Genomic DNA, 21,314 nt, shown 5'->3' on the forward strand with positions numbered 1-21,314 from the left:
TGCTTGTGAGCCCGGCCCTCTGTTGCCCTCTCGCTGATGGTAAGCGTGCTTGTGAGCCCGGCCCTCTGTCACCCTCTTACTGATGGTGAGCGTGCTTGTGAGTCCGGCCCTCTGTTACCCTCTCACTGATGGTGAGCGTGCTTGTGAGCCCGGCCCTCTGTTATCCTCTCACTGATGGTGAGCGTGCTTGTGAGCCCAGCCCTCTGCTGCCCTTTTGCTGATGGTGAGCGTGCTTGTGAGCCCGGCCCTCTGTTGCCCTCTCGCTGATGGTAAGCGTGCTTGTGAGCCCGGCCCTCTGTCACCCTCTTACTGATGGTGAGCGTGCTTGTGAGTCCGGCCCTCTGTCACCCTCTCACTGATGGTAAGCGTGCTTGTGAGCCCGGCCCTCTGTTACCCTCTCACTGATGGTAAGCGTGCTTGTGAGCCCGGCCCTCTGTTGCCCTTTCGCTGATGGTGAGCGTGCTTGTGAGCCCGGCCCTCTGTCACCCTCTCGCTGATGGTGAGCGTGCTTGTGAGCCCGGCCCTCTGTCGCCCTCTCACTGATGGTGAGCGTGCTTGTGAGCCCGGCCCTCTGTCACCCTCTCACTGATGGTAAGCGTGCTTATGAGCCCGGCCCTCTGTCACCCTCTCACTGATGGTGAGCGTGCTTGCAAGCCCGGCCCTCTGTCACCCTCTCACTGATGGTGAGCGTGCTTATGAGCCCGGCCCTCTGTCACCCTCTCACTGATGGTGAGCGTGCTTGCAAGCCCGGCCCTCTGTCACCCTCTCACTGATGGTGAGCGTGCTTGTGAGCCCGGCCCTCTGCTGCCCTTTCGCTGATGGTGAGCGTGCTTGTGAGCCCGGCCCTCAGTCACCCTCTCACTGATGGTGAGCGTGCTTGTGAGCCCGGCCCTCTGCTGCCCTCTCACTGATGGTAAGCGTGCTTGTGAGCCCGGCCCTCTGTCACCCTCTCACTGATGGTGAGCGTGCTTGTGAGCCCAGCCCTCTGTTACCCTCTCACTGATGGTAAGCGTGCTTGTGAGCCCAGCCCTCTGTCGCCCTCTTGCTGATGGTAAGCGTGCTTGTGAGCCCGGCCCTCTGTTACCCTCTCACTGATGGTGAGCGTGCTTGTGAGCCCGGCCCTCTGTCGCCCTCTCGCTGATGGTAAGTGTGCTTGTGAGCCCGGCCCTCTGTTACCCTCTCACTGATGGTGAGCGTGCTTGTGAGCCCAGCCCTCTGCTGCCCTTTTGCTGATGGTGAGCGTGCTTGTGAGCCCGGCCCTCTGTCACCCTCTCACTGATGGTGAGCGTGCTTATGAGCCCGGCCCTCTGCTGCCCTCTCACTGATGGTGAGCGTGCTTGTGAGCCCGGCCCTCTGTCACCCTCTCACTGATGGTGAGCGTGCTTGTGAGCCCGGCCCTCTGCTGCCCTTTCGCTGATGGTGAGCGTGCTTGTGAGCCCGGCCCTCAGTCACCCTCTCACTGATGGTGAGCGTACTTGTGAGCCCGGCCCTCTGCTGCCCTCTCACTGATGGTAAGCGTGCTTGTGAGCCCGGCCCTCTGTCGCCCTCTCGCTGATGGTAAGTGTGCTTGTGAGCCCGGCCCTCTGTTACCCTCTCACTGATGGTGAGTGTGCTTGTGAGCCCAGCCCTCTGCTGCCCTTTTGCTGATGGTGAGCGTGCTTGTGAGCCCGGCCCTCTGTTGCCCTCTCGCTGATGGTAAGCGTGCTTGTGAGCCCGGCCCTCTGTCACCCTCTTACTGATGGTGAGCGTGCTTGTGAGTCCGGCCCTCTGTTACCCTCTCACTGATGGTGAGCGTGCTTGTGAGCCCGGCCCTCTGTTATCCTCTCACTGATGGTGAGCGTGCTTGTGAGCCCAGCCCTCTGCTGCCCTTTTGCTGATGGTGAGCGTGCTTGTGAGCCCGGCCCTCTGTTGCCCTCTCGCTGATGGTAAGCGTGCTTGTGAGCCCGGCCCTCTGTCACCCTCTTACTGATGGTGAGCGTGCTTGTGAGTCCGGCCCTCTGTCACCCTCTCACTGATGGTGAGCGTGCTTGTGAGCCCGGCCCTCTGTTACCCTCTCACTGATGGTGAGCGTGCTTGTCAGCCTGGCCCTCTGTCACCCTCTCACTGATGGTGAGCATGCTTGTGAGCCCGGCCCTCTGTCGCCCTCTCGCTGATGGTGAGCGTGCTTGTGAGCCCGGCCCTCCGTCACCCTCTCACTGATGGTGAGCGTTCTTGTGAGCCCGGCCCTCTGTCACCCTCTCACTGATGGTGAGCGTTCTTGTGAGCCCGGCCCTCTGTCACCCTCTCACTGATGGTGAGCGTGCTTGTGAGCCCGGCCCTCTGTCACCCTCTCACTGATGGTGAGCGTGCTTGTGAGCCCGGCCCTCTGCTGCCCTTTCGCTGATGGTGAGCGTGCTTGTGAGCCCGGCCCTCAGTCACCCTCTCACTGATGGTGAGCGTGCTTGTGAGCCCGGCCCTCTGCTGCCCTCTCACTGATGGTAAGCGTGCTTGTGAGCCCGGCCCTCTGTCACCCTCTCACTGATGGTGAGCGTGCTTGTGAGCCCAGCCCTCTGTTACCCTCTCACTGATGGTAAGCGTGCTTGTGAGCCCAGCCCTCTGTCGCCCTCTTGCTGATGGTAAGCGTGCTTGTGAGCCCGGCCCTCTGTTACCCTCTCACTGATGGTGAGCGTGCTTGTGAGCCCGGCCCTCTGTCGCCCTCTCGCTGATGGTAAGTGTGCTTGTGAGCCCGGCCCTCTGTTACCCTCTCACTGATGGTGAGCGTGCTTGTGAGCCCAGCCCTCTGCTGCCCTTTTGCTGATGGTGAGCGTGCTTGTGAGCCCGGCCCTCTGTCACCCTCTCACTGATGGTGAGCGTGCTTATGAGCCCGGCCCTCTGCTGCCCTCTCACTGATGGTGAGCGTGCTTGTGAGCCCGGCCCTCTGTCACCCTCTCACTGATGGTGAGCGTGCTTGTGAGCCCGGCCCTCTGCTGCCCTTTCGCTGATGGTGAGCGTGCTTGTGAGCCCGGCCCTCAGTCACCCTCTCACTGATGGTGAGCGTACTTGTGAGCCCGGCCCTCTGCTGCCCTCTCACTGATGGTAAGCGTGCTTGTGAGCCCGGCCCTCTGTCACCCTCTCACTGATGGTGAGCGTGCTTGTGAGCCCGGCTCTCTGTTGCCCTCTCGCTGATGGTGAGTGTGCTTGTGAGCCCGGCCCTCTGCTGCCCTCTCACTGATGGTAAGCGTGCTTGTGAGCCCGGCCCTCTGTTGCCCTCTTGCTGATGGTGAGCGTGCTTGTGAGCCCGGCCCTCTGTCACCCTCTCACTGATGGTGAGCGTGCTTGTGAGCCCGGCCCTCTGCTGCCCTCTCACTGATGGTAAGCGTGCTTGTGAGCCCGGCCCTCTGTTACCCTCTCACTGATGGTGAGCGTGCTTGTGAGCCCGGCCCTCTGTTATCCTCTCACTGATGGTGAGCGTGCTTGTGAGCCCAGCCCTCTGCTGCCCTTTTGCTGGTGGTGAGCGTGCTTGTGAGCCCAGCCCTCTGTCACCCTCTCACTGATGGTGAGCGTGCTTGTGAGCCCGGCCCTCTGCTGCCCTCTCACTGATGGTAAGCGTGCTTGTGAGCCCGGCCCTCTGTTACCCTCTCACTGATGGTGAGCGTGCTTGTGAGCCCGGCCCTCTGTTATCCTCTCACTGATGGTGAGCGTGCTTGTGAGCCCAGCCCTCTGCTGCCCTTTTGCTGATGGTGAGCGTGCTTGTGAGCCCGGCCCTCTGTTGCCCTCTCGCTGATGGTAAGCGTGCTTGTGAGCCCGGCCCTCTGTCACCCTCTTACTGATGGTGAGCGTGCTTGTGAGTCCGGCCCTCTGTCACCCTCTCACTGATGGTGAGCGTGCTTGTGAGCCCGGCCCTCTGTCACCCTCTCACTGATGGTGAGCGTGCTTGTCAGCCCGGCCCTCTGTCGCCCTCTCGCTGATGGTGAGCGTGCTTGTGAGTCCGGCCCTCTGTCACCCTCTCACTGATGGTGAGCGTGCTTGTGAGCCCGGCGCTCTGTCACCCTCTCACTGATGGTGAGCGTGCTTGTGAGCCCAGCCCTCTGTTACCCTCTCACTGATGGTAAGCGTGCTTGTGAGCCCAGCCCTCTGTCGCCCTCTTGCTGATGGTAAGCGTGCTTGTGAGCCCGGCCCTCTGTTACCCTCTCACTGATGGTGAGCGTGCTTGTGAGCCCGGCCCTCTGTCGCCCTCTCGCTGATGGTAAGTGTGCTTGTGAGCCCGGCCCTCTGTTACCCTCTCACTGATGGTGAGTGTGCTTGTGAGCCCAGCCCTCTGCTGCCCTTTTGCTGATGGTGAGCGTGCTTGTGAGCCCGGCCCTCTGTTGCCCTCTCGCTGATGGTAAGCGTGCTTGTGAGCCCGGCCCTCTGTCACCCTCTTACTGATGGTGAGCGTGCTTGTGAGTCCGGCCCTCTGTTACCCTCTCACTGATGGTGAGCGTGCTTGTGAGCCCGGCCCTCTGTTATCCTCTCACTGATGGTGAGCGTGCTTGTGAGCCCAGCCCTCTGCTGCCCTTTTGCTGATGGTGAGCGTGCTTGTGAGCCCGGCCCTCTGTTGCCCTCTCGCTGATGGTAAGCGTGCTTGTGAGCCCGGCCCTCTGTCACCCTCTTACTGATGTTGAGCGTGCTTGTGAGTCCGGCCCTCTGTCACCCTCTCACTGATGGTGAGCGTGCTTGTGAGCCCGGCCCTCTGTTACCCTCTCACTGATGGTGAGCGTGCTTGTCAGCCTGGCCCTCTGTCACCCTCTCACTGATGGTGAGCATGCTTGTGAGCCCGGCCCTCTGTCGCCCTCTCGCTGATGGTGAGCGTGCTTGTGAGCCCGGCCCTCCGTCACCCTCTCACTGATGGTGAGCGTTCTTGTGAGCCCGGCCCTCTGTCACCCTCTCACTGATGGTGAGCGTTCTTGTGAGCCCGGCCCTCTGTCACCCTCTCACTGATGGTGAGCGTGCTTGTGAGCCCGGCCCTCTGTCACCCTCTCACTGATGGTGAGCGTGCTTGTGAGCCCGGCCCTCTGCTGCCCTTTCGCTGATGGTGAGCGTGCTTGTGAGCCCGGCCCTCAGTCACCCTCTCACTGATGGTGAGCGTGCTTGTGAGCCCGGCCCTCTGCTGCCCTCTCACTGATGGTAAGCGTGCTTGTGAGCCCGGCCCTCTGTCACCCTCTCACTGATGGTGAGCGTGCTTGTGAGCCCAGCCCTCTGTTACCCTCTCACTGATGGTAAGCGTGCTTGTGAGCCCAGCCCTCTGTCGCCCTCTTGCTGATGGTAAGCGTGCTTGTGAGCCCGGCCCTCTGTTACCCTCTCACTGATGGTGAGCGTGCTTGTGAGCCCGGCCCTCTGTCGCCCTCTCGCTGATGGTAAGTGTGCTTGTGAGCCCGGCCCTCTGTTACCCTCTCACTGATGGTGAGCGTGCTTGTGAGCCCAGCCCTCTGCTGCCCTTTTGCTGATGGTGAGCGTGCTTGTGAGCCCGGCCCTCTGTTGCCCTCTCGCTGATGGTAAGCGTGCTTGTGAGCCCGGCCCTCTGTCACCCTCTTACTGATGGTGAGCGTGCTTGTGAGTCCGGCCCTCTGTTACCCTCTCACTGATGGTGAGCGTGCTTGTGAGCCCGGCCCTCTGTTATCCTCTCACTGATGGTGAGCGTGCTTGTGAGCCCAGCCCTCTGCTGCCCTTTTGCTGATGGTGAGCGTGCTTGTGAGCCCGGCCCTCTGTTGCCCTCTCGCTGATGGTAAGCGTGCTTGTGAGCCCGGCCCTCTGTCACCCTCTCACTGATGGTGAGCGTGCTTGTGAGTCCGGCCCTCTGTCACCCTCTCACTGATGGTGAGCGTGCTTGTCAGCCCGGCCCTCTGTCGCCCTCTCGCTGATGGTGAGCGTGCTTGTGAGCCCGGCCCTCTGTTACCCTCTCACTGATGGTTAGCGTGCTTGTGAGCCCGGCGCTCTGTCACCCTCTCACTGATGGTGAGCGTGCTTGTGAGCCCAGCCCTCTGTTACCCTCTCACTGATGGTAAGCGTGCTTGTGAGCCCAGCCCTCTGTCGCCCTCTTGCTGATGGTAAGCGTGCTTGTGAGCCCGGCCCTCTGTTACCCTCTCGCTGATGGTGAGCGTGCTTGTGAGCCCGGCCCTCTGTCGCCCTCTCGCTGATGGTAAGTGTGCTTGTGAGCCCGGCCCTCTGTTACCCTCTCACTGATGGTGAGCGTGCTTGTGAGCCCAGCCCTCTGCTGCCCTTTTGCTGATGGTGAGCGTGCTTGTGAGTCCGGCCCTCTGTTACCCTCTTACTGATGGTGAGCGTGCTTGTGAGTCCGGCCCTCTGTCACCCTCTCACTGATGGTGAGCGTGCTTGTGAGCCCGGCCCTCTGTTACCCTCTCACTGATGGTGAGCGTGCTTGTCAGCCCGGCCCTCTGTTACCCTCTCACTGATGGTGAGCGTGCTTGTCAGCCCGGCCCTCTGTCGCCCTCTCGCTGATGGTGAGCGTGCTTGTGAGCCCGGCCCTCTGTTACCCTCTCACTGATGGTGAGCGTGCTTGTGAGCCCAGCCCTCTGTTACCCTCTCACTGATGGTAAGCGTGCTTGTGAGCCCAGCCCTCTGTCGCCCTCTTGCTGATGGTAAGCGTGCTTGTGAGCCCGGCCCTCTGTCGCCCTGTCGCTGATGGTAAGCGTGCTTGTGAGCCCGGCCCTCTGTTACCCTCTCACTGATGGTGAGCGTGCTTGTGAGCCCGGCCCTCTGTGGCCCTCTCGCTGATGTTGAGCGTGCTCAGTCCGCGCCTCAGTTGTGGTCCTGTCTGCCACCTCCATCCAGGTGTAACCCTTGCAGCAAGGTCTCCATTAAGGCACCCTGGGCGCTCAGCTTTCATTGGGGGGGTGCCGCATCTTGTGTGCTTGGTCTCTTTATGAATAGAGTCCCATCAGTCAGCTACTTTTTCACCATGATGGTGGAGATGGTTTATGTCCCCTGGTGGCTGTGCCTGTGCTTTAAATGGGGAGATTTGGGTCTTATGTGTTGTGTCTGCACTGCCTGCACTGAGCAGTATGTGTTCATTGAGCGGGACGGAGCCCTCGTGGATGGTGGCTCTTTCGCCAACACACTCCCTGCATGTTTGTCGTCGCTCTGAGTAGTGGTTTCCCTCTTCCGGCGTTGTTGATCGGGCCCTCTCGCTGACGGCAGGCTCCCCTCCTGTCCCATGCTGGTTTGATTGCCAGCTCTGCTTACCAGTGAACAGGCGTAGGAAGCCACTGGGAGCCGCAGCCTGCACTATGTATCACCTGGAGGGGAGCTGAACAAGGTCAGAGGGGCATGGAGAGCCAGCCAGGGAGGATATGAGCTGCTGTGCAGGGAGTCCCACTTCTATTTCCTGCAGTAACTCCATGAGTCACCGGCTGTGTGCATAGCTCCCATCACTGGGCTCTTGCTGTATATTGTACCCCAGCTCTCACGCTGAGGAATACCACACTCCTCGTCTCCTCTGTCGTAGCACAAATCGCTTGGGCGTGCTGCAGGACCCCTAAGCACTGATCTCGTCTCGGGTGTCAGCCTGATGCCTCAGTAGTGCCTCATATGCCACCGCTGGGCGAATTGGCTTCTCCTGCCACTGGGTCCCGTTATTTTTCTCTGAGTTTTGTTGTATTTTATTTGTCTTTTGGCTATTCATTGCTGCAGATCAGAGGAGAGGCTTTGTGTTGTAATGAAGGGGCCCTTGCATGTGTTCTCTTAGCTGCGCTGCATGGTGTGTTTTGGCTGATAGGCAGGACTGCCACAATGTGGGTGTGATGTCCTGTGAAACCTGCCCCGGGGGGAGGGTACCTTATTGGTAAGGATGCCCCCAGCCGCCAACCTCCTTCCCGTTCAATATCCCATGGTACGGGTCCAGCACCTGGAGATTTAAAAGCAGAACCTCAGCACCACTCAGCCACTCTTAAAGTGACATGTACGACCATTTGATGTCTGATCAGAGTTCCCCTACAGGAGCTCTGTCTGTTTTTTTTTTGTCCTGCTGGTCACATGGGGGTGCTGATGTCTTCCCGCATCCTGCAGCCCTGGCTACCTGTGATGTTCCGGGGCACAGATGGGTCTAAGAAGAAAGCTGGTCAACTCTGGCCGACACAAGCTGTCCCTGTGGGCCAGGGGGCATCGTACTGCGTAGAGCGACCCCCTACCCAGAGAGTGGAGGGATATCCTGCAGTCTCTGCCTGTGCCTGTCTCAGTATCCAGAAAGGCCCGCTTTGGTCCAGTCTAATCCGGTTTGTTCCAGCAGGGGTGGGTAGGGCAGAAGGGGGGTGCTTCCAGTAGTGGGGCTGATCTCTCTCGCAATAGGTTCCTCTCTCTCCGGCACACGCCCACGGTCCTTCACATACATATATAAAACAGGCACACTTACGTAGATGAACTTGCGGTTATGTGTGCGTTCTCACACACAGAAGGTGCTACATTCCCTATCTGGGGTGCACACATTGTGAGTAGCCGCTTTAAAGGAAGTGCTCTGTAGCTGCCTTCAGCGCCCAGCCTGTAATTATGGCGGCCCGGCAGTGCAAATCTGAAAGAGAGAGAGAGCCTGTTGGGATTTACATCTTTTCTTCTCTTCATGCTCACCCTCTCAGAGCTGCGTTCAGTTTGTCGAAGGCTTGCCTCTCGAATGAAGCAGCCGCCCGCTTGGGGAGATGCTCTCTTCGGGGAATCTGAAGTAGGCAAATGAGATGAAACTCCCCTTTCTGGCTGATATAAGCCTTGGGCCAAATATGCAGCTTTCTGTGTGCGGCATCCGGGTGAGGTCCGTTACACCCCTGGTGGAGAAAAGGTCACAGTCAGCGAGGCTTTGACTATGTGCTCCTGATTTTCGGCATTAATGTGTGTGAAAGGCTGGTCAGCCCAGGGACCGGCAGTGCCTCATCCCGGGCAGCGTTCCAGCCTCTGCCCTTAAGGGGGCACATTGTTTTACCAAGTACACTGTCTACGGGGGTCAGACAACTGGGCAGCAAAACCCAGCCCTCAACATGCAGTGACCGGGTCACAGTGTAAGGAGAAGGTTTTCTCCCTTCGCTCCTCACTGTCATATGTTCCTAGATGGCCCTGTTCTTTACTCCCTCTGTTCTTGCCCCTATATGTCCCAAGTCACCCTGCAACCTGCCCTGTCCCGCTAACACCAGCATGTCCCCAGTGTGCTGCATTTTCCCTAAATGCCGCTGAGTCCCCCCCACCCCCACCAGCTTCTCTCATCCTGCTAAAAGCTGAAATGTGCTAATGATGCTCCCGGGGCACGTGTCCTAACGCGCCCTTTGTGTCTCGCAGTGGCTCCCTGTGAGCTCGTCACTCTAACTGCCAGCATCAGGGTGACTCTCTCTCTCTCCCTCACTCCCTTCCTTCCTCCCTCCCTCACTCTGTCTCTTTCTTTCTCTTAGATTCTGTCTCCCACCCATCACTAAGAGATGAGAAGATCTCGCCTTCAGACGATGTCTTCCTAATGCCGAAAGCTTAATAGAAAATCTGTGTCCGGTGCTGAATATTTCATATGTGCTGCAGGACGCCGTTTTATTTAGCGTGTCTGAGCCTCACCTGCCCGGCGCCCGTCTGCTGGGGACGGCCAGGCAGCCGCCTGCTCAGTCCGTCGCGTCCCGCCGCCCTGCCCCACCTCGCTCTCCTGTTACACTGGCGCAGCACTCTGCTTTGCATCTCCATTCCTCCATGTGACGTGTTACATGCATGTGTGACAGTGCTTTGTTTGCTCTGACACCACTCCTCCATCCGTGCCCTGTGATCCTTTTCCTGATGGGCCTATTGCTGTTTCTCTCTAGTCCAGTAAACACTCCAATAAACCGGTGGTGTCTCTCTCAGGAGTCTCTCCCTGTCTCAGCACCGATCCCGCTTCCTGTACCCCCATCCCCAGGGGCGTCAGACCACCCTGCTGCTGGTGGCTGCTCCAATTGGCCAGCATATCTGCTGCCTCGTGAGCTGCCATGGGAAGCAAGGGGAGACAGCACCCGTTGTTCCCCCACCCAACCAGTAGGAGGCAGCGAAACCTCAGGCCATACATCACTTAAACCCTATGCCACCATCACACTTCACAAAAATGGCACACTTGCCCCTCACCTTTGGATTTGCCTGCCATACTCCCGACCCTTTGGTCCTTCAGCTTCACTGGGGTGCCTCCTGACCCCCCCCACCGCCTTGCAGCCCCCCACAGTGGGTGATAATGAATGCCTTCTCCGTATCAACGCCATGCTGTGTTTGGTAATAAGCTGGCCCAACTCCAGTAAAGAGCACTCCGCTGCCCCCTGGGTGAATCCACTCCATGCGGGGGTCACATATCCGTAGTTTCAGTTCATTTATACACAGCTGGGTGCAGTCTAGCAGAAAGCCTCTAAAGATGCCCAGCTTCGGACGCCTCAGTAAGCAGGCCCGTTAGGAAACGCATTATGTAAAGATGGGGGTTGCATAGCCGTCCCACGCTGCTTTCCTCAGGAGCTCCGCCCTGCGAGGCCCGGCGGTACGCACTCAGGAGCTCCGCCCTGCGAGGCCCGGCGGTACGCACTCAGGAGCTCCGACCTGCGAGGCCCGGCGGTACGCACTCAGGAGCTCCGACCTGCAAAGCCCGGCAGTACACACTCAGGATCTCCGACCTGCAGGGCCCGGCAGTACGCACTCAGGAACTCCGTGCTGCGAGGCCCGGCGGTACGCACTCAAGAACTCCGTGCTGCGAGGCCCGGCGGTACGCACTCAGGAGCTCCGTCCTGCGAGGCCCGGCGGTACGCACTCAGGAGCTCCTGACCTGCGAGGCCCGGCGGTACGCACTCAGGAGCTCCGTCCTGCGAGGCCCGGTGGTACGCACTCAGGAACTCCGTGCTGCGAGGCCCGGCGGTACGCACTCAGGAGCTCCGTCCTGCGAGGCCCGGCAGTACGCACTCAGGAGCTCCGTCCTGCGAGGCCCGGCGGTACGCACTCAGGAGCTCCGCGCTGCGAGGCCCAGCGGTACGCACTCAGGAGCTCCGTCCTGCGAGGCCCGGCGGTACGCACTCAGGAGCTCCGTCCTGCGAGGCCCGGCGGTACGCACTCAGGAGCTCCTGACCTGCGAGGCCCGGTGGTACGCACTCAGGAGCTCCTGACCTGCGAGGCCCGGTGGTACGCACTCAGGAGCTCCGCCCTGCAAGGCCCGGCAGTACTCACTCAGGAGCTCCTGACCTGTGAGGCCTGGTGGTACGCACTCAGGAGCTCCTGACCTGTGAGGCCTGGTGGTACGCACTCAGGAGCTCCTGACCTGTGAGGCCCGGTGGTACGCACTCAGGAGCTCTAATACTGCAGTATTACTTCCTCAAAGCAGAATTTTAGCTGCAGATCACCCACCTTTTCCATATTAGTGCTTTTATTGTTGAGTTCAAGTCCAGTCAAAGGGGTTAATTGTGATGTGACACCTTGCTGGCACATGTTAGCCAGCAGGGGGTGCTGTGAGAGGGTGGCACCACACGGCAACCTGTCAAGGCTGTCCTCGGTATGTCATGGCACAAGGACGGGGGGCGGGGGGCACAGATCTCTGGCTGAGCTTAAGTCACAGAGGGCCAGGGGGGCAGTGGCCACACAGCTGCTCTGAGGATTAGTGACAGGTCCGGCCAGGACACTGTGACATTGTCTCTGGACAGGAATCCAACTTTAGGCAAGCTTATAAGGTATATTCACAGGATATGAATATAAATAACCCTAATTATGCTGTAATTGCTAGCTATGTCTGTTTCCTGAAATTATACAGCAGTAATTGTGATGTGTGTGCTGTTTCAGCCTTACCCAGTGGTACAGTGTTACGCAGCATTAGTCAGGCGATGCTTTCTCTCCCCTGAAGAGCAACTTCAGGCCTTTCCTCTATGGCTGAGTCAGCACAGGCTTCGGTAGCCCCCGCCAGAGACCCCTGCGAGACCCTGGGCCTCCGTCCCCCACCCCAAAACACTCTCTACACGGCAGGACAGCATACGCGTGCTCTATACAGCTAGAATGACTGGTGCCAGCCGCACGCATTGGTGCTGGGCTCTCGGCTCTCTCTGAGGGCTGTCCCCCTGGCATTGAAGTGGCCTGGACTGGTGTGACCCGTGACACGCTGTTCCTCCAGATCTGGATTGTCTGCGACCTGAGAGGGGCGCTCAGTGGGCAAATGCATGCGGCGTTTGGGGGCGTTGTGCATCTGTCTATTTGTGGAACCTTCTGGTGTTTGCTGCAGGACGTTCTGCTCACTGTTACATTGTTTTTCTCTGAATAGCCATGCGGGGGCAGTGCTGGCTGTGAAGATGGAACTCAGACCCCGGGCTCTGAAGCCAAGGCAGCCTTCTGCTGTGGTCTCCTGCATGGGGAGGATCGGGGGGAGGGCATACATTTACAGTTGAGACAGATTGCTATTGATTTGCCTGCCTGTGCGTATCGCAGCCGTCAGCACATAAAGCTGCCCACCTGACCCAAGCATTGCTCTGCTTTTAAATGTCTGCCGTGCAGTTGGTGAATACTGTGGTTCTAGTTCTTGGTATGCCATCACGCCGCATGCATACACGCCTCCACCGGGGGCATAGTGAGTCTGTGAGTCTGGGCTGTGACAGGCAAAATGAAATCATTCTTTTAGAATCACACCATGTGGGGGGGGGGGGGGGGGGGGGCTCACAGTGGCTCGGTGGGCAGCACTGCACCTTCACGCCTCCAGAGGTGGGCTTTTAAATCCTACCCACACTCTGTCTGAGTGGAGCCTGCAGCTTCTCCCTGTTTTCTCTGGGTGCTCCGGTTTCCCACAACAGTATAAAGACATGTGGTTGTGAGTATTTTTGTGACTCTTAATGGCCATTCATGTGTGTGTCCTGTAATAGCCTGGCACCCCATTCAGGGCATCCCCTGCCTGGTGCCCAGTGCTTCCTGAAATAGGCTCAGAGTGACATTATGATTGGAGTCCGTTTTGTGACTGGGAGATGAGAAGCCCACTGTCTGCCCTGCGACCACGCTGACGCCGTCGGTGGGTGTATGTCCGACCCCTGGGGCTCCCTGTCCGCGTGCGTCACGCTGAGGGAAACACTCCCCGATTCTTGGATCTTGGCCACTGTCGGTGGAGTCGGATGAGAGTGAGTCACCTGTTTCTCACTGAGCGGCAGCATGAACCTGTGAGGCTCTATGGAGCTCAATCCCCCGGACTCCGGCAGCCGCGCCCAGCAGCCCCCGACCCTCCAGCCCTCTGTCACCAGCTTTGTGTCACTGGTGATGAACACAAGCGCCGCCTTTGTGGGGGACTCCTCATGCGGAGACCTCAGTGTTTGCACAACTGCTTCCTGCTCACGGCTGCCATGGAGACCAGAGTGGCAGTGGGCTACCTGTGCTGCTTTCACAGCCAGCATCACTATCCGCAGGCCAGCCACAGAAAGCCTGCCGTTTTCCTGTCCATCTCACCCTGCGAACCCCAGTACCATTAATCACTACTCCAGACAGTGCTAATCTATCTCTCTCTCTTTTTTTGTCCCCTCTTCCCTCCCTCTGGCTCTCACCCAGACCCTCCTCTAGTTAGAGGAGGGGTCGCAGATCATTAGCTGTGCGCAGGCCCCAGTGGCCCCCGCCTCAGAGTGATGAGCCTGCATTCTGCGGCAGATTCAGGTCGATGCACTCTCTCTCTCTCTCTCTCTCTCTCTCTCTCTCACACACACACACACACAGCATGAGGAGAGCAGCAATGATGAAATGTTCCTAATAAGGGTGGTGATAGGTACAGAAGGTGTGTCTGTGTGTGTGTGACAGTATCGCTGCTGACTCAGGGCCCAGCATATGCTGGGGGTGGGGATGCTCAGGGCAGGAGGGAGGCCCTGGGGTGGCGCTAGCCGTCTGTCAGCCTGGCTTTGCTCCCCAAACTGTGATGGCGGCATCTTATGTGTCGAGGGCGATGAGGCCCGTGCATGTCTGTGCGGGTGTCGGGTGTAAAGGGTGCAAATACACATGTCACGTCCATGCCTGCTGCCTTAGTGTATGTGAGATCTGAGTGCGCAGCCCCCTCGGATCGATTGGAGCCATGTTGGAAAGCTTTTAGTAGGAGCGCCGCAGGCAGGGCAAGATGGAAGTGCTGACCAGGCGGATCTGATGCTCTGAATCACAGCGCGGTGGGGGAGGGGTCACTCCTGCCTCACCCTCACAGGACAGGCCAGAGCGGTGGGGGTTAAGCCAAGCTCCGGGCTGGCGGGCTGGCCCCTGCCTTCCCCGCCTGTGTCTGTGTGCCAGCGTACATGCGATATGTGCAGCGTGAGATCACGCGTGTATGTCTGTCTGCGCCTGTCTGCCGCAGTCCTGCCCTCTCTGCCAGCCCGCATGAATAATTGAGGTTCTCCACGGGCAGATATTCCCGGCTCCACATTACAAAGGCGGGGAGAGGTGCATAGATGCATAAATGAATTCCCCGCTCTGGCCAAAAAATGAGAGAATCTTCATCTGCCTCCACATTTGCATTTCTAACAAATAAAAAGAAATACCTGGAACTCTAGCTGTGGCATGCAGCAGGGAGAGGCCTTAGACTGCTCTCATCGATCTTTCGGAGGGGATAGATGTGCAGGACTTTACCGTGAGTCAGGACAGCTGCAGAAACGATGCATGAGAACAAGAAAACCAAAATGGGGGACGAAGAAAACAATGAGGTTGAAGATCTTGGGGGAAGATCTTGAAGATCCCCCCCCCCCCCATTTCTCCCCAATTTGCTGCATTCAGGTGAAAATCAATGAGACCCTGAGGTAAAATATGCACCCTGCAGCAGTTATTAGAAGCACTTCCTCCAACTTAAGTCAGCGCGAATGCATCCGGAGCTGGACGCCTACAGCCACCAGGGGGCGATGCTCCATCTACCCAATCTGCATGAGACCTCTTAGGAAAGACCATATATAACCTAAGTTAGGTTGATCTCCTGGAGCATAGTGAAATGGTTGTGTGGCCCAGCTTAAAACCCTTTGTGGATAAACAAAGGCAGGAAGAAAAAGAGGGGTCAGGATGACTCCAGCGGTATCTGTGTGTCAAGTGTGATTGCGACCCCCCCTGTGTGACTGTGGCCAGTAAGGGTCAGGGCACAGGCAGGTGCTCAAGGCCAGGAGGGTGGAGAGGAGGAGACAGTCTGCGGTTAGGTCACGGTTTAATGTAAAAGAGCCTAACATCAAAGAATGATCAGAGATGGCATTACTGACTGTAGCGCCAGGACAGAAGGGCAGTAGATTGCAGTAGATTATAGTAGATTACCCCTCCGGGTCCCCAGGCACTGGAACATTAGCCGCCGCTCCCTCTTCTGGGCATGGGAAGCACTGACTGATTGCTCCCAGGCGCCAGCTTCTCCAGGGTGAGTTGAGACACTGCAGCTGTGGTACGTGCTGATGTTTGCCCACACTGAGGGCTTCTGCATTCTCGAACGCATTCCTGAAGCCAGCTGGGTTGCCGTGGTGACCTCGGCCCACGAGGCAGGAAATCTCATTCAGTGTGACCTCCGGCATGAAGCCTTGCTGTCCCAGACTGCATCTCTCAGGCACGCGAGGAGAATGCTACAGTAAGGTTAGCCGGCATCCTCACTACTGCAGATCTGTCCTGACGTGCATAGGGAGCGGACAGGATGTCAGTGAGCCACAGGGTCATCGGGGACGGGTGCCTGGTTGCGGCCTGGGGCGTAGCTTCCTACGCAGCCCCACTAACAAAGAGCCCTTTGAGTTGCCGGCAGGCAGCCTGGCATGTGGCAGTGCACCACGCAGGGGCGTCCTCATCCAGAGCGGAATGCCCCGTTCGGAGGTCTTACCCACATTGTTTCATGATGTCCTTGTTTTCTTCTACAAGTAGAAGAGAGTGAGAGAGAGGCCCTCAGTACCTTTAAAGCCATAATGAAGTGCTTTTCTGATCAGGCAGTTTAGAGGTGACCTTTAGCATAGGTCCTAACTCTCATTGGCGCTACCCTTTCGACTTGCTGAGTGCTGGTGACACATCTTCTGGGGGTCACTGCCTCGTGCTGTTTTCTTGTGCGTGTTCCTCCCTCCTGCAGTTATGTCCCGAGCTGCTCTGGGACATGGCAGGCGTTCAAACAGACCTCGCAGCTCCTGGCTGCCTGAGCCACGTCCTCTGCGCGCCTTTTATTGCCCGTAATGTAGCGCCCTGGGAAAGTGTTGTGTTTTTCCCCCTGATTTCCGCCTAAGCTGCTCATCTGCACCTCACGCTTCTGCTCACTAGCCGTGTGAATCGGCTTCTTTGTGTGCCGGGTGTGATTTCATTGCCGACCGCCACGGCCGCTTCTCTCCTTTCAGAACTTCCAGGCTCTGCCCCGGCTGCCTGTTCGGATCGCCAGGAAGCCGGACGTGGAAGGTGAAGCCGCCGGTGTGTCCTGCAGGGTGATGGAGGGGACAGAAGTGTCACATCTCGCAGCTCAGGGGGGGTGCCAAAAGGCCCGGCGGCCCCCCGCACCAGTACCACTGTTTCAAAATAAGAACCCTGAAATTGTGAGAGGTCCGGAAGCGGTGACTCAGCAGAACTCGTTCAACGGAAGGTCATGTAACGTTTCCATTTTTATGGGACCCTGTATTTGGCTCTTGTTTTTGGCCCGGGCTGATGTGATGGATCACAGACGGGTCAGTGCCAGGTGCCTGATATGGCCCTAGTTTCTCTCAGATACAGTACCAGGCAAAAGCCTTGACACGCCTACTTGTTTTTCAACAAGACAACGACCCTGAGCACCTTGAGGTTATGTAAGTGATGTATTATCTTGTGAACAAGGAAAGAGATGGAGTTCTGTGACAGATGCCTGCCCCCCCCACAATCCCCCGAGCTGAACCCTATAGAGCCGGTTTGGGATGAGTTGGATTAGAGAGTAAGAGCACGGTAGCCAACATGTGCCCAGAACTTGTGGAAACACTATCAGGACTGTTGGAGAAGCATCCGGCTGGCTACATCTGGAAGCTGTTTGAAAGAAATCAGTCTGCAATGCTGTCATCGAAGCAAAAGGGGGCTATTTTAAAGAGTCTAAAACTGAAGAGAAATTTCTCTAGTTGTTGTGGTATTTGATATGTATTTCTTCATTACCTCGATGCATAACACAGCCAAAATAGAGACAAATGTATTAAAAGCAGGTGTGTCCAGACTTTTGACTGGTAGCTGCTCTCCTGCAGTTATTTCTTAGGAGGCCAAACCACTGTCCGGGGCCTTACGTGGTAGCCACCCCTGGTAATATTCAGGAAGAGGGCCCATATCACACCCTTCATCATTTCTTTCTTTTTAGTTCTTGCAAGATGAGGACTTAATTATTTTTCTTCTCTTCATTTAAGAGAGGAGCTGTCCCCTAGTTAACTTCTTATACTAGCCATATTTATAGAATATCCAATTAATTAAAGCACAATGTGACAGAACTTTGTATGCTGAGAAATAAGTCAGAAGGAACTGGAGGACTGTTTCAGTGCCACTCCAGCGTCCTTGTAATGGTAGGAACGGTCCAAACTCACAAGCAGGCTGTTTGGGGGAGGCCAGCCTTTTCAGGTAATATTGTACTGAACTGGAAGCTGTGTAGAATAATAGGGATCGGTGTGTCATGCATGATGGAGAGATCATCCGTGTGTGTGCAAGAGTTTGCGTCATCATTTTACCTTAAAGACACAAAGAATGCTCTGTCTGATCCTTCAGGGGAGGCTGTGGAGATGGTGACAGTCCAGCCACGCTCCATGTTTTCCCCCCAGGTGGGCTGGACCTTCCTGGCTGCAGGTGGGTTCACTTTGGTGTGGGTAGATGTGTGTGTGTGTGATCATACTGTGGTTTGAGGAGCACAATGCTTAAGACTTATGCTGCATTCCATTTGAATTCGAAAATCATAAATTCCGAGTTCCTAATCGGAAATTTCAACCGAAACAGCCCCTTGAAGTTGGAATTCCGACTCATTAACTCAGAGGAATCGACACCTGCAAGCTCAGAATTGAAGATGGCTGCGTTCCTTATTAACACGAATGAAAGCTTTAGTTTTATACTGTTTATTAGCAGTTATGACATATTTCTGGCTTATTAAATTGGTCATGTACACAGTACTGTGCTATTGCCATCTGTGGATGTGTTGCTATGGTGTTCATCTTTCCCAGTTCTAAGTTCCGACCTCTGAGGTAAATGGAACGTGGCATTAGATTTCAGCAGCACATCCATCCATCCATCCATCTTCCAAGTCTCATCCAGGTCTGGGTCACAGGGGCATAATTCTGAGCAGGGATGCCCAGAGCTCCCTTTCCCCAGCCACCTCTGCAGCTTCTCCGAGGGAGTACCAAGAGGTTTCCAGGGCAGCCAAGAGATATAATCTCTCCAGCATGTCCTGGGTCTTTCCTGGGGACTCCTCCTGGTTAGACATGCCTGAAACACCTCCCTAGGGAGGCATCCTGGAGGCATCCTAGGTAGATGGCCAAACCACCTTTAACTGGTTCCTTTGAATGCGGAGGAGCAGCAGATCTACTTTGAGCCCCTCGGGAATTTCCGTGCTTCACACCCTCTCTGTAAGGCTGAGCCCAGATAACCTGCGAAGTGAACTGCCGCTTGTACCCGCGATTTCATTCTCATCAGCAGTCGATGTGTTTGCTTCATAAATCACGTGTCCATGTTCTGCAAATCTGCATCATGCCTGTTGGTACATTGTATCTGAACACGTCAGCGACTTAGAGGCCCATGAGGAAGTGCTCAGTCGGCCCGCCCTGGGAAGCCGTGATCCATGTAAGCTAAATGCAAGGTTGGAGCGCTGCCACGGGCGGAGGCGAGCTCTCCACTTAGCGTGTGGGAGAGGTGCCAGGCCCCCCGCTCTGCCCGCGCCCTTGGCAGGGCCTGCAAGGGCCTGAGTGGAGGTTCAGTGTCCGAATTTCAGGGCATATTGGGATTGAATTTCCTCTGGTAGCCTTATTTTGTCATACAAAGACATGTAATTTGTACACTGTGTGTGTGTGTGTGTGTGCGTGCGTGCGCCAGATTAATTTTTAGCATGTGGGGTCATTTTTCAGGTCCCTAAATGTATATTTTTACAAAAATCTGTGACTGCTATCAAAATACTAAAATAGCTAAAAGTCTTGTATTTTGTTTGGCTACTTATGGGTAATGCAACTGTCTGACATCAAAAGGCTCGAGGGAAAGTGACTTCATATTGATTTCTTAGGATTCCAGTAATGAAGACATGAAGAATATTTATATTTGTAGTTGATGCTTAGGAGCACATTAAAACATTACAGTAGTGCACCGTTAAGTAGGCAGAAGTCTGTTTTTCTTTAACATTTATAAAGTGATTTAAGTTACTTGCCAGTGGTGTGAAATATTTGGCCTAAATGCATTTATGGTTGTTGTTATTTGTTGATTGTGCATTTTCACTTGTGTAATAGTAACTAATAACCTCGACTGTCACTTTTAGAAAATGCAACTGTAGCCAAGCATGACCTCAAAGAGCAGTTTAAACGGTCAGCCTGCCCAAAAGTCAGTGCTTGAAGTGATGATGCATTTCCTGAAAGCTTTTAATAAGATGGGGGGTGTGGGGGGTGGTCGTCCTGCAAATGGTAATACAAGCAAGTCCACTGCTCAGGGGAAGCTAGAACCCCATGGCTTGACCAGGACATGTTGCAGGTAGTATGTGACTAAGGAAAATCAGTAAAGCGCCTGTAGAACTGACACTGCAGAGACTAGATAAGTTACTAATTGTTATTTATTTGCCAATATGAGATCCCATTGCAAGAAAGGTATGTCAGAGATATTGCGAAAAACACAGTGTGAAATACAATCCGGCTTAATAAAATATTGATAGAGGTATATTTAGAGAGATGTTTCATCGGACTGTAAATGGCATTCCCTGTTTCCCAGCTGGGCGATTTTTATGGCTTGTTAGGCTTTATTTAACATGACTATTTTTAAGCTGCCGCTGCTTAGCTTGACTTGCTCTCTCAGAGCTACTCGAACCCGGTGCACTCCCCTCGCTGCTCACTAGGTTTTAGCACCAGCACTCACTACTGGCTGTGAGACTCTCACAGCAACTAAAAAGTGCACATGGACAGTAGTGAGGGCCAGAGGTCGCCAACATTTTCCGGAAGAGACTTCCTCTATGGTGACTCACACTGTTGCCTCTCAACTCCAGGGCTGGGGGTTCGAATGTCAGCCCTGCTTTGTGTGTGTGACTTTTGTAAGGGATCCACTTGCAGAGTCTCGTTTCAGACTTTGGTTTATTGAACAGTAAAAAATTATATAATGTAATACAGTGCATACATACACTGGGTATTGAAAGGCAGTTCAAATACAAATTAAGGACAGTCCTTTACCCCCCATTATACCCTAAAAGACCCTCCCCAACAAGGTGCGGTTGTGGTGTAGGTGTAGGTGTAGGTGTGGTGAGTGAATTTGCATATAAGGAGTGACCTCCTGGAGTGTGATAATCCTGAGTCAGGGATGGGGCTGGACAGGATAGAGACTTCCTACGAGAGTAAATGGCAACTCAGTCTGGCCACTAGCCTCCTCTAGTCATTGTAAATTCAGTTACTTCCTTATCATCCTAATGGTTGTGACTGGAACCCCCATTCTCTCCCTGAACTTTCCCATGATCATAATTTGACAACACTGTCTGTATTCAAATGACCGACCTAGAACATTGAGCAATATTCACTACTTTTCCTTACACTTTGCAAATTCTCCCTCTGTCCTCACAGCCCACAGATACACAGCTGACTTACTTGGCGTCTCTGAACTTCCTGTCGTGTGAGTGTATATGTCCATACGATGGACGGGCACCCTGTCCAGGATGGAGCCTAGCATATGCTGCCTGTAATCGACTCCAGGCCCAACAGTGACCCTGACCAGGATTCGTAGAAGATGGATAGTTGGAAAGCGAATTCCCTGATTCTTTCCCATTCTCTCTGTCTCCCTTCACCTGAATGCTTGGCCAGAATGTGTGGGTGGTCAGGCGATGACTGCGAGTCGGTCCTCCGTGAGCTCAGGAGTCTCGGCGTTTGACGTCAGAGTGGGGCCTCTGGGCCGCATGTGGTATCCAGCTCTTAACGATGCAGGCAGCCGGCCAGAGTCTCAACACAAGGGTCAACCTGCCCTCAGCGCCGCACACTGCTCTAGCTGCTCTGCGCGTCGCGTGTGGTTTTCATGCAGACGTGGACTGGGGATGGTGAGGCCGACAGCGATGATGAAGATGATGGTGTGCTTCTCGCTGTGCCCAGACTTCTGCCAGGTGGAGCTGCGTCTCCTGGCCCACCTGTCCTCGGACCCCGAGCTGCTGCGCGTCTTCCAGGACCCCAGCGCTGACGTCTTCGCCATGTTGGCCTCCCAGTGGTGAGCCCATGCAGCCCCCTCTGCCATTC

The 21,314-nt window shown here is 55.8% G+C and overlaps 1 protein-coding gene across 1 annotated transcript in view; it reads left to right on the forward strand.

The window, feature by feature from the left end:
• LOC125705009 (DNA polymerase nu-like) overlaps window positions 1-21,314 on the forward strand; it is a 41,018-nt gene that overhangs the window by 8,093 nt on the left and 11,611 nt on the right. The window contains exons 11-13 of the mRNA XM_048971291.1: window positions 16,266-16,323; window positions 17,632-17,709; window positions 21,174-21,285. Coding sequence (XP_048827248.1) covers window positions 16,266-16,323; window positions 17,632-17,709; window positions 21,174-21,285 — 248 coding nt within the window. The remainder of the gene's footprint in view (window positions 1-16,265; window positions 16,324-17,631; window positions 17,710-21,173; window positions 21,286-21,314) is intronic.

The sequence above is a fragment of the Brienomyrus brachyistius genome, chromosome 12 (assembly GCF_023856365.1).
Source record: "Brienomyrus brachyistius isolate T26 chromosome 12, BBRACH_0.4, whole genome shotgun sequence".
Lineage (NCBI taxonomy): Eukaryota > Metazoa > Chordata > Actinopteri > Osteoglossiformes > Mormyridae > Brienomyrus > Brienomyrus brachyistius.